The sequence below is a fragment of the Ictidomys tridecemlineatus genome, chromosome 2 (assembly GCF_052094955.1).
Source record: "Ictidomys tridecemlineatus isolate mIctTri1 chromosome 2, mIctTri1.hap1, whole genome shotgun sequence".
In the NCBI taxonomy this organism is placed as follows: domain Eukaryota; kingdom Metazoa; phylum Chordata; class Mammalia; order Rodentia; family Sciuridae; genus Ictidomys; species Ictidomys tridecemlineatus.
The window spans coordinates 11,469,592-11,495,984 of NC_135478.1; the positions used below are offsets into that span (position 1 = coordinate 11,469,592).

The 26,393-nt window shown below is 39.5% G+C and overlaps 2 protein-coding genes and 1 pseudogene across 2 annotated transcripts; all 3 read left to right on the forward strand.

The window, feature by feature from the left end:
- Positions 1 to 2,566: 2,566 nt before the first annotated feature.
- On the forward strand, positions 2,567 to 3,502 carry LOC101975068 (olfactory receptor 7A10). Its single transcript, XM_005336327.3, has one exon. It carries the CDS (start codon positions 2,567 to 2,569, stop codon positions 3,500 to 3,502), a length of 936 nt encoding a protein of 311 aa, XP_005336384.3.
- A 7,034-nt stretch (positions 3,503 to 10,536) lies between these two features.
- On the forward strand, positions 10,537 to 11,363 carry LOC101975353 (olfactory receptor 7A10-like; annotated as a pseudogene).
- A 7,520-nt stretch (positions 11,364 to 18,883) lies between these two features.
- On the forward strand, positions 18,884 to 19,819 carry LOC101975631 (olfactory receptor 7A5-like). The gene has a single exon (XM_078026138.1). The coding sequence runs from the start codon at positions 18,884 to 18,886 to the stop codon at positions 19,817 to 19,819; it is 936 nt and encodes a 311-aa protein (XP_077882264.1).
- The last annotated feature ends 6,574 nt before the right edge of the window (positions 19,820 to 26,393 follow it).

A 26,393-nucleotide genomic window follows, 5' to 3' on the forward strand; every position in this document is an offset into this window, starting at 1 on the left:
CTGCTTATGGTTTGTGCTGGGCACTCAGCGAGGGTCACTGGGTTTGGAATACTGCTAGGACAAAGGCTAGCCTTTTCCTCCTGGAAAAAAAGACACCTGGGCTTGCAAGGTCCTGTTCCCCTGGGTCCACATCCGCTCTGTCTCTGCCCTCACCTCTTCATGTTCCTTCCACCCCTTTGCCTTATCTCTCCTCTTCTCTCACTTCCCATCCTTCTCTATTTCGCTTTTCCCCTGTGTTGACTGTACATATTTTCATGCCCCTTTTCAAACACAGGGAAGAAGAGAAGCATTTTTTTATTTGTTTCTTACATGACAATAGTGGGATGCGTTACATTCATAATTATCCATTCACAGTACAATTTTTCATATCTCAGTATATAAAGTATGTTCAAGCCAAATTATGCAATTATATATGAACTCTTATTGATATTTTTTTGCATTAAAATTCTTAATACCCCTTTATACCACAGTTTATCATAGCTATGTTTGTATATTAGGTGGGTTCACTCATTTATTTATGGAAAGTGTATCTAGTGGAATCTCCAGGTACCCTGTCCACATTCTTCAGAGAAAAGACAAACTCAGCTAGTTTTGTTGAAGCTCACCACCTTGTCAGGGTGACTGGTGCTGAGAGGCCATGGCAGAAATCAGGCTATGAGAATGTGTGAGTGTGTGTGTGTGTGTGTGCCTCATGTAGGGCTCAGAAAAGGCGACCTGATCTTATATATTCCAGGTTGATTCTTACCAGCTAGAGGCCAGAACTTAACCCTCAGGTGGTAGCAAGGAGAAAACCATTTTGCAATCCACAGAATGTGTTTGCAGCAAATCTAAGGGCAAGAGGTTCATGATGTGGATGAAGGATGCCCTGTACTTTGTAGCCTCAGAGAGCAGTGAGGCCAGCTCATTCTTTAATATTCTCTGACACCACCTCTCATCACTCTCCATCTTTTTCCTCCTCCTTGCCAACAAATTTCTTTTTGGCCTCAGTTTTTTGAAAGAAGCATGTTCCTAAGGACCTGTGCATTGACTGTCCCCACAGTGAAGACCACACCACTGAGGAAGACTTGTTGTCTCTGTTTGGTTTCATCTCTTCCTGCTAGTTTTCCCTGCATTGAAAGTACAACAACATTTTACTCTTCCTTTTCCCTCTTAGTACCCATCACCATGGAAATTATTAGGTGATTTTAACCATTTATGCTTATGTTCTTTCCCTCTCTTTGGATAATGGGGACTTCTTTGTTTTAACTCAAACCGATTTCTGATCCAATGTGTGAAACATAGTTGGTACTCAGTAATTAGTTATTGCTTTATTTTTAATTGACAAATAATTATACAAGTTCACAAAAAATAACTTTATATCTACAAACATGTATAAATTGTATAATAATTGAACAAGGATGATTGGCTTAATTTACAGAAACATTTATCATTTCTCTGTGACAAACATTCAAAGTCCTCCCCTCTATCTATTTTAAAATAGGTAATATATTATTTTTAACTACAATTAGCCTACTGTGCAATACATCACCAGAAGCTATTCCTCTTGTCTTACTGTATTTTTTCCCCTTCAGGAGCTTCTCCTCATCCCTTTGGGCCCAAAATGTACCTCAGCTTGTGGTGTCCCTCATGCTATAGTGACATTCTATGAGATCAAATTTCTCAGAATCCACACAGGAATGATATCATGCAGCTTTAGTGTTCCTGTACCTGGCGGATTTCACTTCATAAATGTCCCCCAGGTTCATCTGTGTTGTCTCCAATGATAAGATTCACCATTTTATTAATAGTCAAATATTATTCCACTGTGTATCTGTATAGCCGATAGCCATATGAAATGTGCCAAAGTTGCTAATCATCTGGGAAATGCTAATCAAAGCTATGGTAGAATATTGCCTTACTCCAGTTGGAAGGGCTATTATCAAAAAGACCAAGGATATCAAGGGCCAGTGTGGTTTTTTTTTTTTTTTGAAAAGAAAAGGAATCCTGTCCTAGAGTTGCCAGGAATGCAAGTTAATGAAGCCATTATGGAAAACAATACGGATAATCCACAACATTTATGTAGGAATCCTACTATGGGTGTGTAGCCAAAGAAAATGAAATGGATATTTTGAAGTAATCTGCCCTTCCACATTGACTGATGCACAATTCACTGTAGTCAAGACACAGAAACAACCAAAGTGTTCATAATAGGGGCTCAATTTACAATACTCAAAGGTCTGGAAAATTTTCCTTTAGAATTCTGAAATATGACTTCAGAGTGAAAACTTCAGAATGAAACAGGAATTTCCCATCAGAGGTGGCACAGATCCCTTAGGGGACAAGAGCCACAAATGTTCTATAGAAGTTTATTTCATTCCTTTCCCTTGGCTTTTCTTTTTTCTTTTTTGAGGTAAATGGATGGTAACCAGGTCCTTGCATATGTTAGGCAACCACTCCAACATGAGCTACACACCGGTCACTGAAATTATGATATACAACAAAATATGTATTGTTTCATTTCAATGATATAAGTAATATTTGTCTAGGGAAAATTAGTTATGCGCTTTTTCTCATTTCTGGTAGACACATGCATATTGAACCAGAGAATGATACTCAACGTTTAGAATTTCTTCTTCTGGGACTTGCAGAGAACCCAGAACTGCAGCCCCTCATCTGTGGCATTTTCCTGTCCATGTACCTGATCACTGTGCTGGGGAACCTGCTCATCATCCTGGCCACCATCTCAGACTCCCAACTGCACACACCCATGTACTTCTTCCTCTCCAACCTGTCCTTTGTGGACATCTGCTTCACCTCCACCACCATCCCCAAGATGCTGGTGAACATCCAGACCCAGAGCAAGGCCATTACCTATGCAGGTTGCATCACCCAGATGTGCTTCTTTTTAATCTTTGCTGGGTTGGATGACTTCCTTTTGACTGTCATGGCCTATGACCGGTTTGTGGCCATCTGTCACCCCCTGCACTACATGGTCATCATGAACCAAAGGCTCTGTGGATTGCTAGTTCTGGTGTCCTGGGTTGTGAGTGTCCTACATGCATTGTTACAAAGCTTAATGATATTGAAGCTGTCCTTCTGCACAGACTTGGAAATCCCCCATTTTTTCTGTGAACTGAACCAGGTGGTTCAGCGTGCCTGCTCTGACACCTTTCTCAATGAGGTGGTGATATATTTTGTTGCCGTCTTTTTGGCTGGTGCCCCCCTCGCTGGCATCCTTTACTCTTACCACAAGATCGTGTCCTCCATCCGTGCAATCTCATCAGCTCAGGGCAAGTACAAAGCCTTCTCCACCTGTGGATCTCATCTCTCTGTGGTCTGCTTATTCTATGGCACAAGCATAGGTGTGTACCTCAGTTCTGCTGTGACTCAGAACTCACACTCCATTGCAATGGCTTCAGTGATGTACACTGTGGTCACACCCATGCTTAACCCCTTCATCTACAGTCTGAGGAACAAGGACATCAAGAGTGCTCTGAGGAGAATCTGTGGCACAGGAAGATAAAAGTGTTAATTGTGCTGAGACTGAATAAGTGCCCATGATTGCAGGGCTCAGAGCCTCAAAACCAGAATCCCAGATTCTTCACTGGAATGTGGAATCAGGAATCGGTCCTTCAAAATTAACACAGAGTTTCCATTTCTTTGATTTCAACTTCGACATATAATCCCCTACACCTGTCATTTTATTGCACACTGTGATCACTATGAAATCCAACCCTTTCCCTTTTCATTTTCCAGCTTGCCTCAAATTATTCCCAACTTGGATGAGAAATACTTGAAAATTTTCATTTATCCCATAAGATATATTTTTTAGAAATAATCTCAAATGACATATGTCATGCTAAGGAATTGTTCATTTAGCTTAAAATATGCATAATTGCTATTCCCATGTTTAAAACTGCATATAACAACTAAAGTTAATTTTCATACATTTATTCTGGAAGTATATCTTAGAAAAATAAATTTTTGATACTGTAGATTGAAATCAAGGCATTTTAACCACTGAGCCATAGGCACAGACCTATGATTATTTTCTTAATTGAACAAATAGAGTATGGCATATTAATTCAATTTATGTGTACAGTGTGTTATGTTCATGTCAGGATAGTCAACATTTCTATTTTTTTTAATAATTTCAGAAACGTGTAATTAACATGTAATAATTACATGTAGGTGTAGGTACACCATCATACTTTAATACTTGTGGGCATTAAATGCTGATAATATGAAGATAATTAATGCTTGCATATCTTTCCTAAGGGCGTCTGCTCTGGAGAGTTTGAGCTCTTCTTTCCCAGTTATTCATAAAAAGATATAAAACATTACTATGAACAGTTCCCCTCATGTGCTCAATTGAAGAACGTGTTCAATAAGGTTTAACTGTTTTATATGTAATTGTTATAAAATTGCCATCCTTGATCCTATGGAGAGAACAGGGGGTCACCGTGTGCTGGGCAATAAGCCAGGCACAGAGAGACTAGTACGGCAGGACCTCACTCACGTGTAGAAGGTACAGAAGTTGCTCTCACAGGAGCGCAGAGCAGAATGCTGGTTCCCAGAGGCTGGAAAGGATAAGGGAGCAGGAGGGACAGAAGAAGGTTGGCCCCAGGGTACTAAGTTGTAGTCAGGTAGGAGGAATTGTTTCTGCTGTTCTTTCGCACAGTACAGTCATGATAAGGTCCTGGATATTTCAAAAATGTTGGAATCCATTATCCTTTGCAATCAGTGCTTTATAATTATACATAATTTTGGGATTCATTTTGACATATTCATAAAGCATGGAACACAATTGGCTCCAACTTAACCCCCAGTACTTCTCCTTTCCCTTCTCTCTCCTTGCCCTTTTTCAATTTCCTTTTTTCTACCAGTATGGAGTGTGTTCACCACAAAGAAATGATAAATCTTGAGGAGGTTAATATGCTCACCTTGATCTGGTCATTACCCAGTGTATACAAGTATAGAAACATCACATCGTGCCCTAAAAATATCTGACACTAAAATAGAACCATTAAAAATTTAATATCAAGAAAGTTAACACCCCTTAGTGCCCTTTATCCTGAAGTTAATCTGGGGAAACAAGCATAACATTATAACAATGTTTTGAGGAATAAATAAAGTATGTGGAAATACTTTGTGGATCCACAAAATTGGTCATGGTACTGGGTGTGAATATGACATGTGTGCCTGTGGATCTGTAATTTTCTTAAGAGTTGAGTCATCCACCCACACAAATCTACATGTACATACAAAAATCACATTTCATTGTGAAATATGAGAGAAGAGACATGAAAAGAGGCAACTTTGAATGAGCATGAAATGAGAAGGGAGCTCAAGTCATGGAGCCTGAAGAGATTCTTATCTCTTCAAACTCATACTCACATCCTAAGGTAAGAGCCATCATTTGGTCCCTCATTAGAAACATGTGAGTTTATCAGATGCATGACATTGCAGGTATTGTTGGCAAAGTGTGATGAATACTGGAGGTGTTGCCTTATGGATTCACATTTTATACAAAACAGCTCACTCCTCTGTTGAAAAAGGATAAGGAAAATTTCTGTAGACACCAGAGACTGTGTCCCCACATGAGTCGGTTTTGTGAGCACACAAGATAAGTAACCGGGGCAGGTTCTTATTTTCAAATGTGGAAGAGAACTATAACTCACAGGAGGGATATGGTGGTAGGAGATCTGGAATTTGGGAAGATGGGGCCTGTAGACTGTTGGAAATATGGGCTGATGCACCTGCCTCCACTCTGATTTCAGGGGAATCTATGCAAACTCTTCCTTTCCTGATTATAGACCAAAGTCCTGCAGGGAAACCATGTTCTTAGAGGTTGCAGTATAAAGAAAGACATGTTTCTAGTCAGAAGATAGAGAACGCTGTTGGCTGTGATTGCTCCTGCTCTCCCTGAGTGCACGCCCTTTGGATTTAATTCATTCTTCAGGATCTTCTAATCTGCCTTGAGAACCAAAGCTGAACCCATTTCTGTTCTCTTGTCTGGGGTTACAGTCTCAATCTGCACCTTCAGCATCCAGGGAAGAACTGATGCAAGTGCATGAAGATCCGCCCATCAGAGATGCCACCCAGGTGAGCCTGAGGGGACCCAGCAGACACTGCAGGAGAGGACTGAAGAGATGGAAGCCAGAGCTTTCACTTGAGGTTCCCTGAGAGCCCAACTAGCCTGGCCTGCAGCCCAGAGATGGTGGTGTCCTTTGCTAGTTTGATTAATTTATTAATGGATTTATAAGACACTAAAAGTGTCCCAGAAACCAGCAACACAGGGTCATTTTTGACCATCAACTTATGGTTAGAGAAGCTCAATTAGAAGATAGATGGGAGGTATGAAGGCTCAAATCAAAGTACATGTAAGTCTGAGTACCTTTGCAAAGAAGGGAAATGGATCAACCCAGAGTGAACAGCAGAGGGATGTACACTGGTGGGAGATCCTTTCAAAAAAATTGCAATGGAGCATATTTCAGCCGATTTTTAATATTTGTGAGAAAGATCCAAATTTAGGATTTTTTGGAAATAAATCTCTGCATCAGAAACTCTCAATATAGATATATCACAGAATCTTCTTCTACTCTTGGTATTATCCACATGAAAAATAAATTTACTTCAGTGAAAAATAGATATGCTAAAGAGTTTTATATTACAATTATTTCATAACCTGTCAAGTGAGTGCATTGGAGGGATGTTGAATTCTCTATTTCAGACTTTTAAAACTCTTTCCTTTGAAATGGAGAGTATTCCTTCCCGTTTTTTTCTTTCTGTTTTGTTTTGGCATTTTATTATTTCAAACAGAATAATTCTCACTTATATTGACTGGTCCCTTTTCAATGAGCACAGCACCTAGGTGGAGATGTATCTGTGGGGAGTGTCTGAAAGTCTACAGATTTTAATATATTCCAATATATGAGTGTTTATTATTGGACTCCTACCAGGGCTCTTAATTCTGAAGGATCTGACTCAACAATGTGATATTTCTTCTTGTGAATCCACAACTTATCAAAAATGCCTTTGAAACATCTTCTGTACTAATTAGACAACTTTTCTACATGTTTCCAAATTATTTTCATATCTCTATTATGTCTCTGTGCCTCTTGATTTTCCAATCTTTGATACAGGTGTATTTCCAGAAGCCTAGTCACCTTTGGCCAGCTGATGAAAGGTGTTCCTCTTCATCATTTCACTAAAGATCATGTCCATCGTCCACAAGTAAACTTGAATTAATTTTTCTTTAGATAAATCATAACATTATATCTGACTTCCTGATCTTTTATTTCTAAGAGTCTAACAATTTATTCTTATATTTTATTCCTAGTACCCTGATCTGATCACTATAAAATATATTCATGTATCAAAACATCACAATATACCCAATGAACCTATACAGTTATTAGTTGTCTAATAAAATAATACTTATCAGAAAATTAAAAAAAAAACAAGATCAACCAGAAATTGATGCCGTATACAAAAAAAATGGAATCAATGCACTGGTCATTGATAAAGGTGATTGAAAGCTCCTTATCCTGATTTGATCATGGTACAGCACACACATATATTGAATTGTCACCTATAGACTCAGTGAACAGGAAAAATGATGCTGTGTGAATTTTAAAACAAGGAGAAAGAGGCCTGCTGTATCTGCTGCGAATCTAGGGGAAACTCAATAGGTCAGGTGTAAGGAATAGCAACAGGAAGACAGATCTGCTTTTCCTATGAAAAGTTCTCCTCTTTGCTGTACTTTGGATATCTCCTGTTGTCAATTGTTGAATTTTGACTTTTGGTAATTTTTTCTAATGTGTATGGACTGTCAGACACCTTGACACGAGGAAGAGGAAGAGTGGGAGGGAGGAGGGGAAGGAGGGAAAGTACTGGGGAATGAAGGGGAGCAAACCAGATTCCCTGCATGTGAGATTGTGTCAAAATGACCCCAACAGGGCTTGGTCTGGGGCTCAGGGGCAGAGCACTTGCCTGGCATGCGTGAGGCACTGGGATGGATCCTCAGCACCACACAAAAAATAAGTAAATAGAATACAGGTATTGTGTCCACCTACAGATAAAAATACATACAAAAAAATAGCTTCAACCTTATGTATCATTGCAATGTAATAATATAAACATTTAAAAACTAGGTTAAAAAAATGTCACTACTTTGGTCCTTTAGAAAACATACTTTTATTGTTTATGGTTTGTGCTGGGCACTCAGCAAAGTCACTGGGTTTGGAACGCTGCCAGGAACAAGGCAGCCTTTTCGTCCTGGAGAAGAGACACCTGGGCTTGCAAGGTCCTGCTCCCCTGGGTCCACTTCAGCTCACCCTGTCTCTGCTCTCACCTCTTCATGGTCATTCTACCCCTCTTCTCTCAGTCCTTTTCTCATTCACCCATCCTTATCCATTTCTCTTTCTGCCTGTGTTGACTGCACATCTTTCCACATTCCTTTTTAAACACAGGGAAGAAGTGTGTTCCTATTTGTTTGTTTGTGTATGTGTGTGTGTGTGTGTGTGTGTGTGTGTGTGTCTTTATGTTTTTGATGGAGGGATCAGAGAAGGGGTACCTGAACTTATATATTGCAGGTGACTCTCACCAGCTAGAGGTCAGGACTTAACCCTCAGGTGGTAGTAAGGGAGGAATCCTTTGCAATTCACAGAATGTGTTTGCAGGAAATTTAAGGGGGTAAGAGGTTCAGGGTGTGGATGAAGGACTCCCTGTACCTTGTAGCCTCAGAGAGCAGTGAGGCCAGCTCATTCCTCCACATTCTCTGACACCATCTCTCATCACTCTCCTACTTGATCCTTCTCTGGCCAAGGGCTTTCTTTTAAGCCTTGGTTTTTCCAAAACAAACATGTTCCTCAGGAATGACTGTCCCCCAGTGAAGACCACACCACTGAGGATGACTTGTGGTTCTGCCCTGCCTTCCTTGTGGTCTCTGTTTGGAAGCCCCTCTTCCTGCTGGTTTTCCCTGCATTGCTATAAAAGTACAACTACCTCTCTACTCTTTCTTTTTTATCTCAGTACCCATCACGATGTGGCATATTAAGTGATTTTAACCATTATTTATTATGTTCTTTCCCTCTCTTTGCATAATGGATAACTTATACAGATTACTGATACAAAGCCTGAAATGTAGTTGGTACTCAATAATTAGTTATTGCTTTATATTTAATCAACATATAATTACACAACTTTATTAGTATAACTTTGTTTTCAGGCATGTATAAATTGTGTAATAATTGCACAAGGGTAATTAGTTAATCACCTGAAACTTTTATCATTTCTCTGTGGTGGAACATTCTGAATCCCCCACTCTATTTTAAAATATGTAAAATATTATTGTTAATTATAATTCCCTACACTGCAGTACAACTCCAGAAGTCATTCCTTTTCTCTAATTGTGTGTTTGCTCACCTTGAGAAGCTTCTCTCAATCCCTTTGTCCCCACCACTCTCCTCAGCTTCTGGTGACCATCTTGCTGTGCTGCACTTCTGTGACATCAGCTTTTAAAGAATCGGCCTATGGATGATGTCCTGCACCTTTAGTGTTTTTCTACCTGGCTTATTTCAGTTCACATAATGTACCCCAGGTTCATCCAGGTTGTCCCCAGTGACAGGATTCAATCTTATGTCAACAGCTGAGTATTATTCCACTGTGTACTATACACATACATATGGCCAGTAGCCATATGAAAAATGCTCAATTGTCAGTTTTCAGGAAAAGGCTAATCAAGACTGCCGGAGAATATTTTCTCATTCCATTTGGAACAGCTATTATAAAAAGACCAAAAATAACAGGGCTAGTGATTATGTGGATAAAAAAAAACCCTCCTTACCCAAAGCTGTTTGGAATGCAAATTCGCGAAGCCATTATTGAAAATAATACAGAGGTTCCATAAAAATTAAAATGCAGTTATCGCATGATACAGCAATCACAGAATTGGGAATATAGTAAGGAAGAAATAAATGGGTGTAGTAGGAGATGTCTGCCCTTCCATGTTTACTGATGCCAAGTTCACTGTAGCCAAGTTACAGAAACAACCAGAGTGCACATCAGGGGTGCTCCTTTATACTTCTCAATGCCACTATTAATTTTCCCTGTAGAATTATGAAATACAGGACTTCCTAGTAAAATCCTAAGAAGAAGAATTCATCATCAGAGATGGCACAGCATCCCTTAGGGGATCACAATACATACACGTTCTATAGAAGTTAATTACTTTCCATTCTATTGTGTTTTTTTTTTGTCTATTATGGGGATAATGATTGAATCCTGGGCCTTATAGATGTTAGACAAACAGTCCTCGACTGAGCTACACATCCAATCCTAAAATTAATTTCTTTTCAGCAAAATATGTATTGTTTCCTTTCAATTATGTGAGAAATACCTGTCTATGGGAAAATTAGTTATGCTCTTTTTCTCATTTCTGGTAGTCACATGCGTGTGGAACCAGGGAATGATACTCAATGTTTAGAATTCCTACTTGTGGGACTTGCAGAGGACTCAGAACTGCAGCATCTCATCTTTTGATTTTTCCTCTCCATGTACCTAGTCACTGTGCTGGGGAACCTGCTCATCATCCTGGCCACCATCTCAGACTCCCATCTGCACACACCCATGTACATTTTCCTCTCCAACTTGTCCTTTGTGGACACCTGCTTCACCTCCACCACCATCCCCAAAATGCTGGTGAACATCCAGACACATAGCAAGGCCATTTCTAATGCAGGCTGCATCACTCAGATGAACTTTTTCGTACTCTTTGCAGGATTGGACATTTTTCTGTTGACTGTGATGGCCTATGACTTGCATGTGGCCATCTGTCACCTGCTGCACTACATGGTCATCATGAACCTCCGGCTCTGTGAAATGCTAGTTCTGGTGTCCTGGGTTGTGAGTGTCCTACATGCATTGTTACAAGGCTTAATGATGTTGCAGCTGTCCTTCTGCACAGACTTGGAAATCCCACACTTTTTCTGTGAACTTAACCAGGTGCTTCAGCGTGCCTGCTCTGACACCTTTCTTAATGAGGTGGTGATATATTTTGCTACTGTCTTGCTGGCTGTTGGCCCCCTTGTTGGTATCCTTTACTCTTACTGCAAATAGTGTCCTCCATCTGTGCAATCTCATCATCTCAGGGCAAGTACAAAGCCTTCTCCACCTGTGCATCTCACCTCTCTGTGGTCTCCTTATTTTAAGGCACAGGCCTTATTGTGTACCTCAGTTCTGCTGTGACCCAAAACTCACACTCCATTGCAACTGCTTTGGTGATGTACACTGTGGTCACCCCCATGCTGAACCCCTTCATCTACAGTCTGAGGAACAAGGACATCAAGAGTGCTCTGAGAAGACTCAGAGAGAAAGATTAAAATGTCAATTCTAGTGAAACCAAATGAATGCCCATGATTACAGGGCTCAGATACTGAAAGTCAGAATCTGGGTTTCTTTCTTAGATTCTAGAAGCAGAACTTGCTCCTTCTCCTTTATTCCTGGTTTTCCATTTCTTTGATTTTGACTTCTGCATCCAATTCCACTAAGTCATTATTTTTATTGCACATTCTGATCTATATGAAATTCAATCCTTTTAATTTGTCAATTCAAATTTTCCCCAAATCATTCCCATCTTAGGATGAGAAATACTTGAAAATTCTCATTAGCCACATAAGATATAATTTTAGAAATAATTTAATCTCAAATGACATACATCATGCTATTTAATTATTTGTTTTACTAAAAAGAGCCATAATTTTTATTCACGTGTGTAAATAATAATTATCAAATTAGGCTATATTCATAAATTTATTGTGGAAGCAAATCTCAGAAAAAAAATATTATCAATTCTATGGATGGGTTCCTCTGAGCCATATCCATGGACATTTCTGGTTTTTATTTGATATAGTGTCTTGCTAAGTACTTAGGGCCTCACTAAATTGCTGAGGCTGACCTTCATCTTTGATCCTCCTGCCTCAGCCTCCTGAGTCACTGGGATTACAAGCATGCACCACCATGCCCGACAGAGAATACATTTTAATTGTGTGTTCATGATTCATTTCCTGTATTACTACCAGAACTTCCAATCTTCATAAGGTAGCTTTTAACATACCATGGCATTAGCTAGTCATTAGGTTTTATTCTCAACATTTTGGATCCTGTTTCTTTCTCAGCATGGTATCCATAGTGTCTAATATAGTCATGGGCAAAACAGGTCTCCAGAGGTATCTACTCTGCCATTTTTCCCAGGCACATATTTCTATGTTCTAGACAACACTTTTGAAGTGCTAGCAATATATAAATGGTGGATAGATTAATGGTTTGAAGTTCCAGGCTCTGGGCAGGGAGAGGAGTAGATGGGGCTATAACAGGGCAAATCTTCAGACCCTTGACTGATGGGAGCTATTCTGTATTTTTTTGATGATAATAAATTATTGTGAATGTGAGGTTCAGCATGATATTTCCACACCTGCCCACACAGTGCACTGATCAAATCCAGCCTCCCTTATCCACCCTCTCAAACAACTTCCCAACGTCTAATAATCTCTATCCTTTTTTTAGGGTGATATTTTACTTTTTTTTAACTTCCTGTTGAGACACCATGAAGTACTTGTCTTTGGTATCTGCCTTCTATTCTTCACACAATATCCTCCAGTTCCATCCACATTGCCCCAAATAACAGGATTTCATCCTTACATATGGCAGAATATGTTTAGGTTGTATATATGCCACGTTTCTTTCTCTTTGCTGTTATTTCATTTCCTTGTTATCAGTGTAAATACCTGGCTTTATATTTTGCTAAGTGTTACCATGATGGAAACTCACAGAAGGGCCTTGGATCTCTCCCTGTCAGTTATTACTACTGCCCATTAATGTACAATTTTCTACAATTAAAAAGTTCAATTAAAAATTATGAATAAAAAGTGATGGACATCTGAGGAAGCCGTTTATAAACTGTTCACCTTTTGATGTGTTCCCTTTCCTCTTGAACCTGTGATTGCTGTTCACTTTCTCCCATGTACCTGTCAGTTGTCATTGCTGTCATGGTGCATCCTGTGATTAAAATTACCCTGTGTACTTTCTTCAAACAAGAGCAGGTAAATGAAAGAGAACACCGACTTGTTGATAATGGGCTGTGGCTTCCTGTTAGTCCAGACAAAATGTACAGAAGACTGTGGTGAAGTTTGCTTTTTGATTGGGGTACAAATTTTGGATATTGAAATAACCAGATTTGAGACTATAAAGAAATGTTGACATTGACGTTTCATTGCCCTCACACTCTGCTCTGTAGAGACTAGGGAAGATGGTACAGATGGACATGTGTTTTACACTGTGGCTTTAACTACTTAAGAACCTCTCCTGCTGCCTCCCTTCTGCACACACATAGGAAGCCCACACTCTTCTGCAATCTTGCCAGAGTCCTGAGTTCCTCCGTTCAGGCAACCTCATTAATATCATAGCAGGGTATTTAGTTTTTATCATTCTAGGTCTTTATCTCTTCCAAATCATATTCACATTTGGAATCAAGAACGAACATTTGCTCCCTCATTATAGAAATGCAAGTTTATTACCAGCAAGAAATTTCTGGTATCATCAACAAAGTGTGATGAGTGCAGGAGGTGCTGTCTTATGTTTTCACATTTCACAAACAAACAAACAACAACAAAAAACACAACTCACTCATCTGATTAAAGATGCAATGGAATATTTTTGGAGATGCCAGAGTCTGTGTCCCGAATGTGAGTCAGTATTTTGAGGGCACAAGATACCTAACCAGGGCAGGATTCTTAATTTTAGGCATGGGAAGAAAAGCAGAACACAAAGGGTGGATGTGGTGATGGGTGGTGGGACATCGGGAAGGTGAGGTCATGGATTAGTGGTAAAAAAGGGACAGATTAATAGCACTCCACTCTGATCTCAGGGGAATGTATGCAAACTCTTCCTTTCCTGATTATACACCAGAGTCCTGCAGGGAAATCAGGTGCTTAGAAGTTGGAGTAAAAAGAAGGACATGTGCCTAATGAGCAGATAGAGAAAGCTGTAGGCTGTGATTGCTCCTGCTCTCCCTGAGTGCACACCCTGGGGCACACTTGATTCTTCAGGGTCATGAAATCTGACTTGAGGACCAAAGCTGCACCCATTTCTCTTCTCTTGTCTGATGTCAGAGCCTCACTCTGAGCCTTCAACATCCAGGGAAGAACTGAAGCCTGTGCATGAAGACCCTCCCATCAGAGATGCCACCCAGGTGAGCCTGAGGACCCAGCAGACACTGCAGGAGAGGACTGAAGAGAATGAAGGCTGGAGCTTCCACCTGAGGTTCCCTGAGAGCCCAACTAGCCTGGCCTGCAGCCCAGACATGGTGGTGTCCTTTGCTAGATTAATTAATTTATTAATGGATTTATAAGGTACTAAAAAGGAGAAGTCACTAAGAAATCAGCAACAAGAGGTCACTGTTGACCATTAACTTATGGTGACAGAATCTCAATTAGAAGAGGGATGGGAGCACCAAGTGATTCAAATAAAGTAAAATGTAAGTCTGCTTACCTTTGCAATGAAGGGGAATGGGTAAGTCCAGTATTAAGTATGGAGAGATATGCACTGGAGGGAGCTCATTTAAAAAAAAGTTATAATGGAACATATTTCAGCCCATTTTCATATTGGTGAGAAATATCCAGATTTAGTAATTTCTATAAATAAATTCCTGCAGGAGAAAATCATGATATAGATATTTTATGGAATCCTCTTCCTCTCTGGGTATCCACATGGAAAATGAACTAACTTAATAAGTGAAGACAATTATGCCAAAGAGTTTTACGTTGCAAGTATTTCACAACCTGTCAAGATGAAGTCAACAGGATGGCCGTCGACCTCTCTATTTCAAATTGTTAAGATCCTTTGCTTAGAGTTGGAGTGTATTCCCTCTCATTCTATATATTTTTTAATTCTTTAGAGTTTTTTTCACTGATTTTGCATGGTGTCCCTAGTTTCATTTACATATGAACAGCACATAAGTGGAGATGTATCTGTGGGGAGTCTCTGAAAGTCTACAGATTCTAATATTTTCCAATAGACCAGAGTTTGTTATTGGGTTCCTGGAAGGTTTTTCATTCTAAAAGATGTGACTCCACAGTCGCACATTTCTTGACTTGTGAATCCTTGCTTTAAGCCAAAATGCTGGTGAAAGTTCTTCTGCACTCCTTGCACTAATAAGTCAACTTTTCAACAAATTTCCAACTTATTTTCATGTCTATCATAGGTCTCTGTTCCTCTTGATTTTCCACAATACAATGTAGGCATTGCTCCTCATCATTTTACTGGAGAACATATCCACCATGCACAAGTATATTGCAGTTTGTTTATCTATAGATAAGAAAGATTCAATCATAAGTTTTTACTCTACTTCCTTATCTTTTATTTCCAAGACTCTAGCAATTTATTTTTACATTTTCTTATTGGTACCTTTTTTTGATCATTATGCAATATTCTCGTGTACCAAAACATCACAATATGCCCCATAAATATATATAATTATTATGTCTAAAAAAATAACATGTACAAAAAATTTTAAAAAGCCCAAAACCCAAGAACATTCATGAAATAATGCCACACACAAAAAACAAGCAAAGTAATGGTAAGAACTTAAGGAGATTGAAACACTAATTACCCTGATGTGATCGTCACACAGCATATACATATGTGGAATGATCACATATATACTCAGTGAACAGGCACAAAGATTCTGTATGAATTTTAAAATAGTGAGAAAAGGCCTGCCTTATCTGCGACATAACTAGGGACAAGCCAATAGGTCAGGTGAAAGGGGCAGAAATAGGGAAGACAGATCTGCTATTTTATATTAAAAAATCCCCACTTTGCTGTAGGTATCTTGGATATCTCCTCTTGTGATTTTCTGATTTTTGAACTATGGTCATTTTTTTCTCTTGAAGTGTATTGTCTGTGAGGTGCCTTGACACAAGGAAGAGGAACAGTGGGAGGGAGGAGAGGAGGGACAAGGGAGGTACTGGGGACTAAAGAGGAGCAAAACAGATTCCCTGTATGTGAGATTGTGTCAAAATGACCCTAAAAACACTGGGCTGGGGCTGAGGGAAAGAGCGCTTGCCTAGCAGGAGTGGGCACTGGGTTCAATTCTCAGAAAAAATAAGTAAGTAAAATACAGGTATTGTGACCATCTACAACTAAAAATATTTAATGACCCCAACACTATGCATCAATGTAATGCAATAATGAAAACATTGAAAATATAGATTGAGAAAATGGTGTCACTACTTTGATGTTTTGGGCAAATTTATTTTGCTGCTTATCTTTTGTGCTGGGCACTCAGAAAGGGTCACTGGGTTTGGAATGCTGCCAGGACCAAGGCAGCCTTTCCCTCCTGGAGAAGAGAAACCTGGGTTTGCAAGGTCCTGTTCCCCTGGGTCCACATCCGCTCTCTCTCTGCCCTCACCTGTTCTTGTTCTGTCCACTCTTTTGCTTTCTCTCTCCTTTTCTCTCACTCCTCATCCTTCTCTATTTCTCTTTTTCCCTCTGTTGACTGCACAGATTTTCATGCTCCTTTTCAGACACAGGGAAGAAGAGGAGCAGCATTCTTGTTTTTATTTCTTTCATACATGACAATAGTTAAATGCATTAAATTCATAATTATCCATTCACAGCACAATTTTTCATAACTCGGTTTACAAAGTTTGTTTATGCCTAATTATGACATTATGCATGAAATCTCATTGATTTTTAATTACAATTCTTAATACATCTTTATACCGCAATTTATCATATCTCTGTTTGTATATAAGGTGGGTTCACTCATGTGTTCATGGAAAGAGTGTCGAGTGCAATCTCCTGGTACCCTGTCCACATTCTTCAGAGAAAAGACAAACTCAGCTTGTTTTGTTGAAGCTCACAACCTTGTCAGGGTGACTAGTGCAGAGAGGCCATGGCAGAAATCAGGCTATGAGAGTGTGTGAGTGTGTGTGTTTGCCTCATGGAGGGCTCAGAAAGGGCAACCTGATCTTATATATTCCAGGGTGATTCTTAGCAGCTAGAGGCCAGAACTTAACCCTCAGGTGGTAGCAAGGAGGGAATCCTTTTGCAATCCACAGAATGTGTTTGCAGCAAATCCAAGGGCAAGAGGTTCAGGGTGTGGATGAACGACTCCCTGTACCTTGTAGCCTCAGAAAGCAGTGAGGCCAGCTCATTCTTTAATATTCTCTGACACCATCTCTCATCACTCTCCATCTTTTTCCTCCTCCTTGGCAACAGCTTTCTTTCATGTCTCAGTTTTTTTGAAACAAGAATGTTCCCTGGGACCTGTGCACTGACTGTCCTCCCAGTGAGAACCACTCCACTGAGGATGACTTGTGGCTCCTTCCCTGCCTTCCTTGTGGTCTCTGCTTGGATGACCCTCTTCCTGCTGGTTTTCCCTGCATTGCTATAAAAGTACAACAACCTCTCACTCTTCCTTTTTCCTTCTAGTACCCATCACCATAGGACATATCAGGTGATTTTAACCATTTTTTCTTATATTCTTTCCCTCTCTTTGGATAATGGGGACTTCTTTGTTTTAACTCATCCAATGTGTGGAACATAGCTGGTACTCAGTAATTAGTTATTGCTTTATGTTTAATTGACATATGATTATACAAGTTCACAAAATTTACCTTATAATTACAAACATGTATAAATTGCATAATAATTGAAGAAGTATGATTGGCTTAATTTTCTGAAACATTTATCATTTCTCTGTGAGAAACATTCAAAGTCCTCCCCTCTATTTTAAAATCAGTAACATGTTATTTTTAACTATAATTAGCCTACTGTGCAATACATCACCATAAGCTATTCCTCTTCTCTTGTAATTATTTTCCTCTTGAGGAGCTTCTCCTCATTCCTTTGGGCCCAGAATGCACCTCAGCTTCTGGTGACCATCATGATATGCTGACATTCTGTGAGATGAAATTTCTCAGAATCCACACAGGAATTATATCATGCAGCTGTAGTGTTCCTGTACCTGGCTTATTTCACTTCATAAGTGTCCCCCAAGTTTATCTATGTTGGCCCAATGATAAGGTTCATTATTTTATTAATAGTTGAATATTATTCCTCTGTGTATCTGAACTAATAATATTCCACTGTGTATCTGTATGGCAAATAACCTTAAGAAATATGCTCAAAATTGCTAACTCTCTGGGAAATGCTAATGAAAGCCTAATTCCAATTGGAAGGGCTATTATCAAAAAGACCAAGAATATCAAGGGCCAGTGAGTATATGGAGAAAAAAAGGAATACTCACCTAGAGTTGGCAGAGATGCAAGTTATTGAAGCCATTATGGAAAACATTATGGAGAATCCACAAAATTTAAAATACAGTTATCACAAGATGCAGCAATACTATAACTGGGTATGTGATCAAAAAAATAAAATGTGTATTTTGAAGAGATCTGCACTTCCACGTTGACTGACCCACAATTCACTGTTGGCAAGACACAGAAACAACCAAAGTGTTCATGAGGGGTGCTCAAATTACTCTTCCCAAAGGCCTGAATAACTTTCTCATTAGAATTCTGAAATGCATGACTTCCTAGTAAAACTTTCAGTATGAAACAGGAATACTTCTTCAGAGGTGGCACAGGATTACTTAGGGGACTAGAGCCCACACATGTTCTATAGAAGTGGTTTATTTCCCTTTCTTTTGGCTTTTATCTTTCTTTTTTGAGGTATATGGATGGTAACCAGGGCCTTGCAACCACTGCAACATGAGCTACACACCCATCACGAAAATTATTATTTACACCAAAATATGTATTGTTTCATTTCAATGATGTAAGTAATATCTGTCTATGGGAAAATTAGTTATGCTCTTTTTCTCATTTCTGGTAGTCACATGCATATGGAACCAGGGAATGACACTCAACATTTAGAATTCCTTCTTCTGGGACTTGCAGAGGATCCAGAACTCCTGCCCCTCCTCTTTGGCCTTTTCCTGTCCATGTACCTTGTCACTGTGCTGGGGAACCTGCTCATCATCCTGGCCACCATCTCAGACTCCCACCTGCACAGACCCATGTACTTCTTCCTCTCCAACCTGTCCTTTGTGGATGCCTGCTTAATCTCCACCACCATCCCCAAGATGCTGGTAAACATCCAGACACAGAGCAAGGCCATTACCTACAGAAGTTGCACCTCCCAGATTTACTTTTTTTTACTCTTTGCTGGGTTGGATGACTTACTTTTGACTGTGATGGCCTATGACCGGTTTGTGGCCATCTGTCACCCCCTGCACTACATGGTCATCATGAACTGCAGGGTCTGTGGATTGCTACTTCTGGGGTCCTGGGTTGTGAGTGTCTCACATGCATCGTTACAAAGCTTAATGATATTGCGGCTGTCCTTCTGCACAGACTTGGAAATCCCCCATTTTTTCTGTGAACTTAACCAGGTGGTTCACCGTGCCTGCTCTGACACCTTTCTCAATGAGGTGGTGATATATTTGGGTGCTCTCTTGATGGGAGGTGTCCCCCTCACTGGCATCCTTTACACTTACTGCAAGATTGTGTCCTCCATCCATGCAATCTCATCAGCTCAGGGCAAGTACAAAGCCTTCCCCACCTGTGCATCTCACCTCTCTGTGGTCTCCTTATTTTATGGCACAATCCTAGGTGTGTACCTCAGTTCTGCTGTGACCCAAAATTCACGCTCAATTGCAACAGCTTCAGTGATGTACACTGTGGTCACCCCCATGCTGAACCCCTTCATCTACAGTCTGAGGAACAAGGACATCCAGAGAGTTCTGAGAAGACTCTGTATCACAGGAAGATAAAAGTGTTAATTGTGCTGAGACTGAATAAGTGCCCATGATTGCAGGGCTCAGAGCCTCATAATCAGGATCTGGGATTCTTCACCAGAATGTGGAAGCAGTAATGGGTTCTTCTACTAACACAAAATTTCCATTTTTTGATTTCAACTTCAACATAAAATCCCACTACACCGTTCACATTATTGCACACTGTGGTCACTATGAAATCCAACCCTTTCCCTTGTCATTTCCACACTTGCCCCAAATTATTCCCATTTTGGATGAGAAATACTTGAAAATTCTCATTTATCCCAAAAGGTATATTTTTAGAAATAATCTCCAATGACAAATGTCATGATAAATAATTGTTCATTTTGCTTAAAATATGCAAAATTAGTATTCACTTGTGAAAAAATGTATATATAACAACTAAAGTTAATTTTAATAATTTATTGTGGAAGTAAATCTGAGAAAATAAAATTTGATACTGTGGATTGAACCCAAGGCTGTTTAACCACTGAGCCATTCCTTTCTTTTTTTTTGTTTGAGACAGTGTCTTGGTATGTTGCTTAGGGGCTTACTACATTGCTGAGGATGGCTTTTATATGTGATCCTCCGTCCTCAGACTCCTGAGTCACTGGGATTGAACTGTGCACCATGCATGGATGAGAATTGATATTCAGTTTCATATTTTTGTTTTTTTCCTATAATAATTCCAAAACTTCCATTTCTGATAAGGTAGGCTTTAAATTACCAAGATATTAGCTGGTCAATCCAATCTCACTCTTGGATTGTGTTTCTATTTCAGCATGGTGTCCACAGTGCCTAACATAGTCATGGGCAAAACAGGTCATGTCCCCAGAGTTATCTACTCCACCATTTTCCCAGGTGCATATTTTTATGTGCTAGACAACACTTTTGAAATGCTAACAATATATAAATGTTGAGCAGATGGATGATTCTGGGGGGCCAGGGACTGGGCAGGGAGAAAGGTGGATGGGTCTGTACCAGAGAAAAACCTGGATTACTTGACTACTGGGAACTGTTCTGTATGTTATTTTGATGAGCATAAATAATTGTAACTGTTAAGCAGGTTCAGTGTGATATTTCCACACGTGCCCATGGTGAACACTCATCAAATATAGCCATCCATTATCCACCATCGACAACCTGATGTATAGTAATCTCTATTGTATATTCAAGTTAGCATTTATTTTATTTTATTTTTATCTTCCTCATTTGAGAGAGACCATGAAGTACTTTTGGTTCCTGCCTTATTCACTTAGCACAATGTGCTCCGGTTCCATCCACAATGGCCTGAATGACAGGATTTCATCCCTACATAAAAATAAATGGTGTTCCATGTTGTATATATCCCACATTTTTTTCACTTCTCTCCTCTAGTGATGGGCAATTAGTTTGACTTTTTATCTGAGCCTGTGTGAATGATGTGGTAAGACATGAGCAGGGAGCTTCTCCTTGCTCCATGTGTTCATTTCCTTGTTATCAACACTGATAAGTTGCCTGTGATATTTTGCTCAGTGTTACCATGGTGCAATCTTACTAAAGGTACTTTGGATTTTTCTCTGTCTTTTTTTTTACTTCAACATGTTAATCCACAACTTTTTCCAAATGGAAATTTCCATTAAGAATTATAAATCAAAGTGAAAGCAGAGCAAGCCATTTGTAAATATTTTAAATGTTGATGCATTCTCCTTTACTCCTGAACTCATGATTGCAGTTCACTTTCTCCCATGGAATCACAAGCTGTCATTGCTGTCCTGGTGCATCCTAGGCTTCAAATTACCCTCATGTGCTTTCTTCTAATGAGAGATGGTAAATGGAAGACAACACCATCTTGATGACAATGTCAACCCACACACAAATTGTACAAAGACTGTGGTGAAGTCTGCTTTTTAGGTTGGTGTAGAAATGCTGGATATTGAAATAAACAGATTTGGGCAAAAAGAAACGTTGGTATATGACATTTCATTGATCTTGATCTCTGCTACATAGAGATGAGAGAAGACAGTACTGATGAATATTTTGTTTAGAATATGGTTTTTACTTAAGTAAACCTCTTCTAATCCCCACTTCTGCACAAACATAGACACCCCACACTGTTCTTTACTTGCCAGAATCCTGAGTTCCCCTATTCAGGCAACCTCATCAATAACATAGCAGTGTCCTTAGCTTCTATCATTCTAGAATTTTGACAGTCAGGAACCAGTTCAAAGTCGTTTCTGTATGTGGGTCGAATCTATTTGTAATGTCTTTGCATTATGCACTGGTTATGCAAGTCAGCATTGTGTTACTATAACACAATAACTAAGATCATTGATTTATAAGGGGAGAACATTTATTTTGGCTCACATTTTTCAATATTCCAATCTGTTTTTCATTGGCCCCATGGCTTGGCCCTATTGCAATGAGCACATGATGAGGGATGGCAAGAATGTAGCAGAGGAAACCTGCTAACCTCATGACCTGGAAGTGGAAGAGATAGAGGAACACATGGGGGTCCTCCAATCTCTTATAAGAGTGATTGCCAAGTGAACTAAGACCTCCACTAGACCTTCCTCTTACTATTTCTACCACTTTCCAATAGCACCAAGCTGGGGACCAAGCTTTAACACAGGGCCTTTGGGTGACACTTAAGATTGAAACTCTAGCACTGGCCTTGAGGTCCTCCTCAGTTCTGCAGGCACTTTGTTGTCTAGATGTCCTTGATGTGGCCTTGGTGTCACCCACATGTTGAGCCCCTTTGTCTACAGTCTGAGGAGCAGGGAGTTGGAGGGGTCAGGTGGATGGTGTCCCAGTGCAGGCCATGGCAGGTCTCTCCTGAGCAGCAGTGGGCACTACATCAAGGGCCTGAGAGCCTGGCCTCCTGCATCCAGCCCTTTGACGACTTCAGCTTTCACAGGTTTTAAAGCCACTCCTCCCTGGGGTCTCCCTTCAGGAGCTCCCTGTCCTCAGGACTGTTCCTGAGGTTCCACATTGGATCAGCCTTTTAACATTCACCAGGAAATCTCAGTTGTGTGAACATAACAGGGCACTTTCCCAGTTATCTACAATAAGGGATTGTCTTTAATTTTAACAAACCAAATCTTGTACTTTTAACACATAACCTTACAAGTGATGCTCAGCATGCCTTTTTCCCTGGAAAAAAACAGAGCTGTGTTCTGAGATGATGCAAATGAGACCAACTCTGAAGATTTCCTGACTTTATGTTAGATCCTCTTTCCTTCCCATCATCGTCAGCTCACCAAAGTTTTCAACTCACACACTATGAATTCCTAGAAATTCTGAACCCTATCTCATTTGTGCCTGCAACCGTGATGTCTAGTACAATTTCTGGTAAGGATTTTTTCCTCTGTGAATTTTAGTTGAATAGAATTAAAATTAGGAGATGATTGAAGAGAAAGAAGAGAGAGTCTGAGCCTCAAAACTACACATGGGCAAATTAACTAAGAATCTTTGAGGTAGAAAAAAATAAAAATCCAGACCCGTGAAGGTAGATCTTGATTATAACAAAATAGAGGGATTGAAATTATCATCCAAAGACATACCTGTACTTCCCAAAATTCCTGGGGCAGTCTTCACAGTAGTCAAATGTGGTATATTTATAACTGAGGGCTCTTCAGCCTTCAAGAAGAAGGAAATCCTGTCATGCACAACAGAATGAAGGGGATAGGCCATTGTTTCCCATGAAAGAAGCCAGACATAAGCAAACACTGTATGTGCTCCTATGTGGAGGCCAAAGAAGCATCATTCTACTTACAGAATAGTGGTCCTGGAGGCTGGGGAGGAGGCAGGAGGAGGAGGAGGAGGAGGGGAGCCTGGATAACAGGTACAGGATCACAGGTGAATAGGAAGACCCAGTCCTGATGTTCCACAGTGAGTGTGGTGGGTGGGGGCTGCAGTGCCCAGATGTTGTCATGAGTTTAATGAAGATCTGAAGTGAGGAGCGCAGACCTGGAATCATAACGTAATGATGTGGGGACGGAAAGTTCCCTTAAGTTATTTTGTTCAGCACACATTGTGTGCATGGGCTAAAAGTATCACATTCACCCTATGGATATGTACAATCACTAGTCCATAAATATTAAATTAAGATTTTAAAACTCCACTCAGAGTTTGCCACTTTGTTGGACCATCTGATACACATGGTCTCTGGAGGTTCCTGGTCACTCCTTCACCAGGTAGCAGGATCTTATGGTCACCAGGCAATGAGCTTGAGGTCACCTAGGGCAGGCCATGGTCCCAGACCTCATGTTAGGATGGCTCTAGAGAAGTTTTACTAAAGAGCAAATTAAGCTCAGAGGAAACAAGAGCTTCAGATACAGACTCCTGCTCTGGGATTCTCCCCAACAAAGAATTGCTCTGTCTCTGGGTGTTGCAGATTTAGGACTACAGCAAACACCAAGGCAAGGTATTCAAAGTTCCCTTGATGATTTTAATACGATTTTCTCTGTGTACTCGTGAAATTGAGCACATATTCATGTTCCTAAGCCATTTGTATCTATTCTTTTAGGTCACTGACTTAGGCACCTTGACTGTTTTTTATTGCATTTCAAAAATTATAATTGTTTTGAAATAATTTGTATATGTCTATTTTGACATTTGGGATTTCATTTAAATTTAAATTTATTTAGAGTAAATCATATTATTCATATTTGAGGTTTGTTATACATTAAATATAGGTAGTAAATCTTTACAATAATGAGACAAATATCCACAGCATAAAAATATTTTCCCCTAATTTTTAAAAATTTCTTATCAATTCTTTAAATTTATTTCAAAAAAATTGTTTCAATTCATTATACAAGACATTAGACTTCATGTTGACACATTATACATAAATGGAGTATGACTTCACATTCATCGGGTTTAAATGATGTAGAGTAGTAATATAGGTCATATAATCATATATGCATATAAGTTGATAATGTCTGATTTATTCTATTACCTTATCATTTTTGACAAGCATAATTTAAAATAATTTATTCAATAATTATTTTCTTTATTGTACAAATAGAGGATGGCATATTAATTCAATTCATGTATATAGTGTGTAATGATCAGGACAGGACAGTCAACATTTCTATTTTCTTAAATAATTTCAGAAACATGTAGGAATGGGTAAAGTGTAATACTTTAATAATCGTGTGCCTTCAATAATGATAAAATGAAGATAATATTGCTTCCATCTCCTCCTAATGACCACTGCTCTAGAGACTTTGACCTCCTCTTTCCTAATTATTCATAAAATATATAAAACATTACTATGACCAGTTCCCCTCATGTGCTCAATTGAAGAAGTGTTCATTAATGGTTGACTGTTTTTAAATATAATTGTTATAAAATTGGCATCCTTGATCCTATGGAGAGAACTGTAGGTTACTGTGTGCCGGGCAGCAAGCCAGGCACAGAGAGAAAAGTATGGCAGGACCTCACTCACATGTAGAAGGCACAGAAGTTGCTCTCACAGGAGCGCAGAGCAGAATTCTGGCTCCCAGAGGCTGGAAAGGGTAAGGGAGCAGGAGGGACAGAAGAAGGTTGGCCCCAGGATACAAAGTTGTAGTCAATTATGTGGAATTGGTTCTGCTGTTCTGTCGCAAAGTACGTTCATAAGGTCTTGTATATTTCAAAAATGATGGAATCCAATATCCTTTGCAATTAGTGCTTTATAATTATACAAAATTTGGGATTCATTTTGCCATAATAATAAAGCATGGAATACAATTGGCTCCAACTTAACCCCAGTACCTCTCTTTTCCCTTCCTACTCCTTTTCCTATTTCACTTTCCTTTTTTTCTTCCAGTCTGGAGTGTGTTCACCACAAAGAAATGATAAATCTTGAGGAGGTAAATATGCTCACCTTGATATGGTCATTATCCAGTGTATAAAAGTATAGAAACATCATATAATGCCCTAAAATATGTGACATCAAAATGGCACCATTAATTTAATATCAAGAAAGTTAACATCCCCCAATGTCCTTTATCCTGAAATTAAACTGGCGAAACAAGCATGATGTTAGAACAATGTTGTGAGGAATAAAACAAGTTTGTGGAAATACTTTGTGGGTCCACAGAAAGTGGTCAGGCTACCAGGTGTGAATACAATATGTGTGCCAGTGGATCTATAATTTTCTTAAGAGTTGAGTAATCCACCCACACATATCTGCAAGTTCATACAAAATCACATTTCATTTTGAAATACGAGAGAAGAGATGAAAAGATATGTGAATGAGCATGAAATGAGAAGGGAGCTCAAGTCTTGGAGCCTGAAGAGATTCTTATCTCTTCAAAATCATACTCACATCCTAAATTAAGAGCCATCATTAGATCCCTCTTTAGGAATATGTGAGTTTATCAGGTGCATGACATTGCAGGTATTATTGGCAAAGCATGTGGTATTGTCTTATGGATTCACATTTTATACAAAAAGAGCTCACTCTTCTGTTTAAGATGGATAGAAAAAATTTCTGGAGACACCAGAGACTGTGACCCCATCATGAGTCAGTGTTTTGAGGACACAAGATAACTCACCAGGGCAGGTTTCTTAGTTTCACATGTGGAAGAAAACTATAACT

Bases quoted from the DNA above. Each gene is read 5' to 3' on its own strand.
- LOC101975068 (XM_005336327.3), top strand. From the start codon at position 2,567: ATGCATATTGAACCAGAGAATGATACTCAACGTTTAGAATTTCTTCTT.
- LOC101975631 (XM_078026138.1), top strand. From the start codon at position 18,884: ATGCATATGGAACCAGGGAATGACACTCAACATTTAGAATTCCTTCTT.